Source organism: Meles meles, chromosome 19, assembly GCF_922984935.1.
Source record: "Meles meles chromosome 19, mMelMel3.1 paternal haplotype, whole genome shotgun sequence".
Classification (NCBI taxonomy): domain Eukaryota; kingdom Metazoa; phylum Chordata; class Mammalia; order Carnivora; family Mustelidae; genus Meles; species Meles meles.
Genome location: NC_060084.1, coordinates 54,454,891 through 54,464,678, shown reverse-complemented (window position 1 = coordinate 54,464,678; position 9,788 = coordinate 54,454,891). Strand labels below are relative to the sequence as shown.

The following is a 9,788-nucleotide window of genomic DNA, read 5'->3' as shown; positions in this document are numbered from 1 at the left end:
GGTCCCCTTTAACAATCTTGTGCTGTCAAAGTCCAGGAAATAGACTCTTGGATCACATGACACATGTAAAAAGGGCCAAATCCTGACTGGACCTGCACACCATCTGGTGCTCTGAAGGCAAAGACTTCCCAGAAATGAAACAGATAACATCTGGGGACACAGCCTTCCCAAGATTTCCGGACCAGACCCATATACCTTTTCTCACTGTTGCTTCTTTTATCTCTTTTGTGGAAAGAAAAAAACCCTTTATCTGCACTTCCCAATCTCTTGCAAAACCTCTTGAAACCTCTTTTGGTTATGACCTTTCCAGAAAGAGTCACATTATGATCCTGTCCACATTTCTGAAGGTTTAGAAGTTCCAGACTTCACAGAGATTTTCTTTATCAAACTATTACCAACTCTGGAGTTTTATCCAAATGCATGGTTTCTGAATTTAGCTTTTTAGAATATTATGGATAGCACTTATGTTTCTCAACAATTATTTTGAAATCACAATACATTTTTTTTTTAAGATTTTATTTATTCATTTGACAGATAGAAATCACAAGTAGACAGAGAGGCAGGCAGAGAGAGAGGAGAAAGCAGGCTCCCCGCTGAGCAGAGAGTCCGATGCGGGGCTCGATCCCAGGACCCTGGGATCATGACCTGAGCCGAAGGCAGAGGCTTTAACCCACTGAGCCACCCAGGCGCCCCACACAATACATTTCTTAAATATCTTTGAAGCTTTGCTCTTCTTGCAAAGATGTCATCAACTATTGCTTCATGTTTACACATGAATGCTATGTTCCAAAATATACTAGGTTACTTGATTCAGTGCCCTCTCATAGTGTTACACAAGTTTGCCTCCTAGTCAACTTAAGAGGTGACTTCCAGGAGGCATTATTGGTTTTGCCTTCACAGAGAGAAACATTTCTTCCCTAAGTCCAGATAAGTGACAATGAATATTTTCAGTTAGCTGCTTTCAGACTTAGAGAACCAACGTACAGTTTGGAATTATCATGTTTTATTTGTCGTTTATCAATCTTTTGCAGAAAGGACGTGTCCAATAAGATGATGCTGGCCCTGGGCGCCTGGGTGGCTCAGTGGGTTAAAGCCTCTGCCTTCAACTCAGGTCATGATCTCAGGGTCCTGGGATCAAGCCCCGCATCGGGCTCTCTGCTCAGCAGGGAGCCTGCTTTCTCCTCTCTCTCTCTCTGCCTGCTTCTCTGCCTGCTTGTGATCTCTGTCTGTCAAATAAATAAATAAAAATCTTTAAAAGAAAAAAAAAGATGATGCTGGCCCAACACTCACAATAGTGAGAAGATATAAACTTCAGATGGGAAGTACCTGAGGGTTTTTCCCTTCTAAACTTCCCTGTGTTTTAAATGTGGTTTAAGTGTCTTGGAACTGCTATGCACTTTCACTCTGACATGAGACATGACAAACAGGCGTGGTCCCTACCGGCACTGAGAGACAAAACCACTAAATTAAATATAAAGAACTTGACTGTTGATCAGTGATGGCTTCAAAAAAAGATCTGATCAAGAGGGTGGAATGTGAGACTTAGTAACGGGAAACCTCACTAACATGGAGTCTGGATGTTTTGATGCTGTCCTAGTCCTAGTCAATTGCAGACCCATTAATAAGAGATGGACTTGGGACTCCTGGTAGACTGAACCAGCGAAGCATGCAGGGTTGTAAGTTTGAGCTCCACATATGGTGAAGAGATTGCTTGAAATAAAATCTAAAGAAAAATAAGAGATGGACTTGGCCTTACATTGACTAAAGCTTGTCCCTAGATACTAAAAGAGACACTCACCCTGGGCAAAAGATTCAATGAGAAGCTACCACACTTTGAAGTTCAAGTTACTCCAAAGGACTTTTAGTTCATCACAACTTCCCAATATACACTTTTTATCCTTTTTAAAATAAATTGTTCTTTTTTTGTTCCCCAGGGGTGCCTACAGTTTTACTACAAGTTGTTTTTCCTGGATTGCAATTCTTTTTTATTCCTGAATAAACCAATCTTTTGCTGGTAAAATAATTAGCATTATTTTTAAGGTTAGCATTACCAACACTTGTCTCTCAAGTATTGGCTTTTAAGCATGGAACCCCTGAACTTGGGTTTGAGTAACAAGAAATCACTACCTTCTTTACCCTTCTGTAAACTTCAGAGGATCAGCAAAGACTGTGATGTTTCACGATGGTGATTGGTGGTCTTCTCTGGGAACCAAGAGAATTTACGTTGAGACACGATGGTGCGTATATGCAGTTTAGGTGTGCTGTGTCATTTTTTGCTAGGTTAGTGATACTGATTCTGGGTCCATGTGATCCTATATCAGGACTAGGTGGAAGCTTCTATGACGCCAGTTCACGGACCCACCCTCCAATCCTGAAGCATCACAGTTTCTTCAGGGGAGGTCTGGAGCAAGTAATAATTTCTATGCACATTAAAGCTCGAGATTCCTTAGTTAAGTGGTTCTGAGCCCAGGCTGTCCATTAGAATAACTTGTGAAGTTTCAAATTTTATCACTTGTGCCCTCCACCACGGATTTTGTCAATAGGTCTCAGTGAGAACAACAGTGTTCTTTTAGTCATGTGTTTCAGGTGATTCTAAGTGCCAAAGTTAAGCATTAGAGCCCCTCAGTAACTTATTAGAGTTGAATGCTGGCTGTGGTCCAAGGAGAGGTAACAGGGTCTCCCCTACATGAATCTGGAAGGGTCAGGTCCATGCAGCATAGAGTTCTTATGCTGTAGTAGAATGTGTGGGTGACTGTTGGTGGGGAAGCTCCCTGACAACAGGGAAGGAGAAACGGAGGGATTGGTCTTCTTGGAGAAGCTCATGGTCGTTGAATAGCTCCTGACACACAAAAGAGTAGGACGTAGGACTGTTTTTGTATTTCAGTGTCCTGCCTGGAGAGGAGTAGGTGACAGGTGAAGAGAGTCTTTGTTAAAGGCAAATGCTTATGATCGATCCAGCTGCGATCTCACCACAAGGGTCTCCCGAGAAGGAAAGCTAGAGCCCAAGGAGGAAGAAGATGAAATGGCCGGTTCTCAGGTAAGCCTCGCATCCCTGGTTAGAGGCTGTGTCATCTTTTCCTCCTGAAATTCCATGCCTTTAAAAATTGCAAAGGTTTATTTCTCTAGTTCTGATATTCCTGTCTTATGAGTGTTTTCACCTACTCTTAAAAATCTTTTAAGAGGGCACCTGGTTGGTTCAGCTGATTAAGCCTCTGCCTTGGGCTCAGGTCATGATCTCAGGGTCCTGGAATGGAGCCCCACATCAGACTCCTCCGCAGCAGGGAGTCTGCTTCTCCCTCCGCCTCCCCTGCTCATGCACTCCTTCTTTCTCAAATAAACTATTTTTTTAAATGATACTGAAGTTTAGTTCTTTAGAATACTTCTTTGCTATATTCTAGAAGTTCTCTCCGTTTTCTCCAACCTAGCTTCCAAATAGACACGAACATTTGTCACTTCGAATTACTGTCCTGAAACTTTGAGAAATGTCCCCCCCTCTGTTTTTTTAAGATTTTATTTATTCATTTTACAGAGAGCACAAGCAGAGAGAGCGGTGGGCAGAGGTAGAAGCGGGCTCCCCACTGAGCAGAAGCCTGATGCGGGGCTCAATCCCAGGATCCTGGGATTATGACTGGAGCCGAAGGCAGTTGCTTAACCAACTGAGCCACCCAGGTGCCCCGAGAAATGTTCTTTTTGACAGATTCACAGGATAAGGCATTAAGTCCACGATTTCTATAGTGGAAGGGCTCAGCTTTTGGGATATCAGTCAAGGAAAACAGTTCATATGTGGGTCCCCATCTGAATGCTTTATCAGCAGTACACTAGGATTAGGAAAATGTACAAATAAGCAAAATGGATATGTAGCCCAGAATAGCTAAGAAAGGTCTGGAAAAAGAATCAGAGACTTCCTCTCTGGAAAGCAAAAAAAAAAAAAAAATGCTCTTTTTATTTTTTTTTAAAGATTTTATTTATTTATTTGACAGACAGAGATCACAAATAGGCAGAGAGAGGGAAGCAGGCTCCCTGCTGAGCAGAGAGCCCAATGCCGGGCTTGATTCCAAGACCCTGGGATCATGACCTGAGCCAAAGGCAGAAGCTTTAACCCACCGAGCCACCCAGATACCCCAAGATGTTTTATTTATGGGGTTTGAAATTTCTATAAATCCACTAGGGTTTTTTGTTCCTTTTTTTTTTTTTTTAAAGATTTTGTTTATTTTTTGACAGACACAGGGAGAGAGGGAACACAAGTGGGGGAGTGGGAGAGGGAGAAGCAGTCTTCCCACTGAGCAGGGAGCCTGATGCCCGGCTCTGTCCCAGGACCCTGGAACCATGATCTGAGCCAAAGGCAGATGCTTCATGACTGAGTCGCCCAGGTGCCCAAATAAATAAAATCTTAAAAATAAAAAAGAAATATACACAACTTATACTGTATGATACAAATACTGTACTCAAACATGTGTATGCCTCCATTGAATCCTTCATTTTCCAATTTCTTTTGAAGAAATACAGAGTATTTAAAGTGTTTCTGTGGTTCATATGCCACCTCGTTACCTCAGCTTTAGAGAATAAATAGAAGCAGATTACTGTGTTAAAAATTATGGATAAAGCAGGAAACTCACCTCAGCCAGAACCATTTGTCCTAACTCCTTCTTTACATCTTGGGTAAAATTTTGAGGTCTGCCTGTGGCCACTTGGTGACTGTGGTATTTACTGCAGGGACTGCTAACATTCAGCGATGTGGCCATAGAATTCTCTCAGGAGGAGTGGGGACGCCTGACCCACACTCAGCGGGAACTGTACAGGGATGTGATGTTGGAGAATTATGGACACCTCCGCTTCCTGGGTGAGGATAAGGTCCTGTAGCTGAACTAACATGAGTTCACTCCATGATGAGTTACAGGCAGAGGCTACACAAAGTGTAGTTCCCACTCAAAGGAAACTGAATCTGCAGCAAATAAAGAAATCAGGGGAATAACTTCCTAAGCTGTGGTCCAAGAGCAGGCAGGGGTGTATGACTTCCTTTTATTTAGGGTTAGGATGAAAATCTGGAAGGGAAGTTTTGCATCATCATTTGTAGTGATGGGTATAAGGGAGGCACAAACACATGTGTGCTTAGGAAACAAGCCTAAACGTGTCCCATGTTGTAGCAATGAAATCCATGCTCCTCCTTGAGTGGAGAGTTACCGGTGACAGTTTTAGCCTCATTCACTTCATGGGACATGGTTCCAAACCCACACTCAGGGTTTTGTTCCTTCCTGGAAGGAGGTCTCTTGAGAGATTCTTTTTTGCATGCATAGAATTCAGATTCCCGCCGTAAGGGAAAGAAATTGGGCTCTGTAGGCGTTGAGCTAAAACTGTTCATGATGCTTCATTTTCAGTTTTAGCTTCCCCTTTCTTAAGGTACCATCATCATTACTGTAGATGAGTTCTAAACATTGAGTGACATTAAATGGTATTGCCCACATCCTAAATTCTAATTTCAGTCCCTTGTTATTGTGTCAGTAATATTTGGCTTAAGATCTGAATATTAAGGGCGACTGGGTGGCTCAGTGGGTTAAGCCTCTGCCTTCGGCTCAGGTCATGATCTCAGGGTCCTGGGAGTCCCGCATCGGGCTCTCTGTTCAGTGGGGAGCCTGCATCCTCCTCTCTCTCTCTCTCTCTCTCTGCCTGCCTCTCCGCCTACTTGTGATCTCTGTCTGTCAAATAAATAAATAAAATCTTTAAAAAAAAAAAAAGATCTGAAGATTAGAAAACTCTCCTTTGTGTTCTAAAGGGGCTGTTGTGCAACAAAGTTTGGTAAATCATTTTCCAGAATACTACAGTGTCCTCTTTTCTCTACTGAGTGCAAAACTGGATTGAAAATTAGAATCTGGGCGCCTGGGGTGGCTCAGTGGGTTAAAGCTCCCGCCTTCCACTCAGGTTGTGATCCCAGGGTCCTGGGATAGAGCCTCACATCAGGCTCTCTGCTCAACAGGGAGCCTGCTTCCTCCTCTTTCCACCTGCTTCTCTGCCTACTTGTGATCTCTGTCTGTCAAATGAATAAATAAAATCTTAAAAAAATTAGAATCTCCAGCAATACTCATGTTCTTCTTCTTCTTCTTTTTAAATAAATAGGTCTTGTGTCAAAGCCAGACTTGGTCACCTTTTTGGAGCAAAAGAAGGAGCCCTGGGAAGTGAAGAGAAAGGAGAGTATAGCCACACACCCAGGTAGGTGGGAATAATGAAGCAGATAATGGAGGCGAGGTCTGAAGTTCAAGGAGAAAGCTGGACCTTTAAGTGTGATTTGTTCTCGTTGAATGGAAACAAGATTGAGAAATCTAGGTTTCTTTCTTTTGCTGTCACAGAGGGACATCTGCTATCCAACATTATCTCTTGCTCTTTCATTCTCTAAGGATCTTCCTTTAGCTCCAGTGATGGTCTGTCACATCCACAGGGAGGGCTCAGGGCCTCTCCTTGGTCTATGAGGGTCACAGTGATCTCAGTGCTTTTCCCTTGCCAGGGAAATCTGTGCCTATTTCTGAGGATCTGAGTGAGAAGCTCTTTCTAAGTTCTATTTATTTATGCCTCATGTCCAAAGTGTGTGAGGGGAATACTGGGTATATTGGGGTTTGGTGCAAAAATCCCAGGAACACTGGAAACAGATATCACATGTTTTCTGGTTTTGATCCTCAATCTTTGAGAGGCTTAAAGCTTAATGGTACGCAATTGAGACACATTGTTTCCATCCAAAAACAAGCCACCTCCCTAAAATGAGAAATTCTAATATTTCATTTCACTTAAAAAATGTCCTTTTTTTATTGGGGCGCCCGGGTGACTCAGGCAGTTAAGTGTCTGACCTCAGCTCAGGTCGTGATCCCAGGGTCATAGGATCGAGTCCCACATTGGGCTCCCTGCTCAGTGGGGAGCCTACTTCTCCCTCTGCTGCTCCCCCTGCTTGTGCTCACTCACTCTCTCTCAAATAAATAAAATCATTTAAAAAATAATAATTCTGTGTTCTTTAGTACAAAGTGAACTGAGCCTGTGTCCCATATGTTTTCATTTTCTGATTGGATATACGTCAAACTTAGGTGTCCTTTTAGATTGAAAAGTTTTGATAGGAAATGCTTGAATGTGCACATATTATGTAGCAAGTAATAGTAGGTACCTGTATTTATCAAAATATCTAGCTTACAAATTTAAATTTACTTTAGTAAAAAGTTACTGGGTTTTTCATTCAGGTCTCTCAACATGTAACTGAGTCATGGTATAACTTAATCCCAAATGTTTATTTTATGTATTAGTGATGCTCAGCATTTTTACAACTTTCATTTCTTCCTTTATTTACAAATGAAGAGTTTTTTGTTTGTTTATGGGGTTTTTAAAAAATTCTTCTACAGAATGGCTTAAAACTCTTATTATTGTATAAGAATGGGAATGCTCTAATACTATGATAAAATTTCTCCTATGTCTTTTATTTACTATTTTCTAAGATTATTTATTTATTTATTTGACACAGAGAGACACAGGGAAAGAGGGAACACAAGCAGGGGGAGCGGGAGAGGGAGAAGCAGGCTTCCCGCTGAGCAGGGAATCAGACATGGGGCTCGATCCCAGAACCCTGGGATCATGAACTGAGCAGATCACAGATGCTTAACGACTGAGCCACCCAGGCACCCCACTCTCCAGTGTCTTTTAAATGCTTGGTCAAAAGTTGTTATTTCAAACTCTTGCCTTTACTGTGAAATGTTCCTGCCCTACAATACAGACTCATGATTTTAAATGTTTGTGCTCTATGATTTTACAGTCATGGTTAAGACTTCCAGTTATGCGGAAGAAATCTTTTTTTTTTTTTTAAGATTTTATTTATTTATCCACATTGGGCTCTCTGCTCAGCAGGGAGCCTGCTTCCCTCTCTCTTTCTCTGCCTGCCTCTCTGCCTACTTGTGATCTTTCTCTCTGTCAGATAAATAAATAAAATCTTAAAAAAAAATAAAATAAAATCTTATTTATTTATCTGACAGAGAGAAAGATCACAAGTAGGCAGAGAGGCAGGCAGAGAAAGAGGGGGAAACAGGCTTCCTACCAAGCAGAGAGCCCAATGCGGGGCTTAATCCCAGGACCCTGGGATCGTGACCTGAGCCAAAGGCAGAGGCTTTAACCCACTGAGCCACCCAGGTGCCCCAGAAGAAATCTTTTTTGATAGTACATCTATGATGTATTCAGAATTGAGATGGTGAGTTTTCTCTTGTTTTTGCATTTACAACTCTTTATTTCCAATTTTTGGTAGGATCCATGATATTAGTCAACCGTGCTTTAGATTTTTACCAACATATTATGATTTTGGATCAAAATTTTCAACTTGTTATTTTTAAAGAGATCTGGGGTTTAATTCAAGTATATATTAGCCATGTGTCTATTGCAAACAAAATTCTCTGTGTCATTTTATGTAGGAACATCACTCTGACTCTGCTCATAACTTCTTTATTTCTATTCTTGGTTAATGGTCAATGGTTGCTTTGCCCTGCCTAAGTGAGTAGTCATGAAAACTAAATCTATTTCATCATCTATTTATTCTTTTCACATATTTTTTAAATTTTTAAAAAGATTTTATTTATTTATTTGACAGAGAGCATAAGTAGGCAGAGAGACAGGCAGAGAGAGAGGGGGGAGCAGGCTCCCCGCTGAGCAGCAAGCCTGATGCAGGGCTTGGTCCCAGGACCCTGAGATCATGACCGGAGCTGAAAGCAGAGGCTTAACCCACTGAGCCACACAGGCACCCCCATATTTTTTTTATTTTAATTGTGGTTTTAAAATGGCATAATATTTACCATCAGAGTATTGTGGACTGAACATTTTGAATTATTGTGCAAAGAGTAATTACCTAACATTTCACATTAGTGTGCAAACAAGTTCTGTTACTTTCTCTTCTCGCGGGAGTAAAACTTAATACCTGTTAAACAACCACTTCCTCCTTTCCCTCTACCTTAAGTCCCCGGCAGCCATTTTAATTTTTTATGAGTTTCATCACCTTAGATGACTCACGTAAGTGGATTCCTACAGAATCTGTCTCTTTGTGACTCATTTCTTTCCCTTGATGCAACGTCCTCAAGGTTTATCCAAGTTGTATCATAATGTCTGTATCCCTCTCAAGGCTCAGAAATGTTTCATAATATGTATATGCTATATGTTTTCTTTATCCCTTTAACTATGCATAGGCATTTGAGCTGATTGTACCTATTTGGGGCTCTTGTGTGTAAAGCTGAAATGGGCGTAAATGTGCAAATATTCATTCAGGTCTTTCTTTGAGTTCTTTTCTAATTTCTTTTAAATTAAAAAAAATTTTAGGATTTTATTTATTTGTCAGAGAGAGTAAGCACACAAGAATGGGGAGCAGCAGGCTCCCCACTGAGCAGGAGCCAATGCGGGACTGGATCCCTGGGATCATGACCTGAGCGAAAGGCAGATGCCTAACCAACTGAGCCACCCAGGCGCCCCAAGTCATCTTATTTTGTAAGCCAGCTTTTCTCACTTGGATTTCTGAGTGTATCAAGAAATTGCTTTGGAATCCTGAATGCTGCCAGCGGGAAGACGTTTAGATGTTGGGCTTCAAGCATCTTCAGATGGAGGGCAGACAGCGGCAATCTGAGAGATGTTCCTGGTCTGCCGTCGGAATTTCTCCGTGAGCGTTCTGAGTGGTCCAAAGAGCAAGAGGCAAGAAGACTGTGTGAACACGGGCCATTTGGCAGTTTCTCTGAAGCTTACCTGGGCAGTTTGCAGGAACAAAGGGAAGTTTCAGTTCCAGTGATGGCAGG

The 9,788-nt window shown here is 41.8% G+C and overlaps 1 protein-coding gene across 1 annotated transcript; it reads left to right on the top strand.

Moving 5' to 3' along the window:
* Positions 1 to 3,022: 3,022 nt before the first annotated feature.
* On the top strand, positions 3,023 to 6,218 carry LOC123930580 (putative protein ZNF720). Its single transcript, XM_045986789.1, has 3 exons — positions 3,023 to 3,037; positions 4,714 to 4,840; positions 6,112 to 6,218. The coding sequence occupies exons 1-3, from the start codon at positions 3,023 to 3,025 to the stop codon at positions 6,216 to 6,218; spliced, it is 249 nt and encodes an 82-aa protein (XP_045842745.1).
* Positions 6,219 to 9,788: the final 3,570 nt, after the last annotated feature.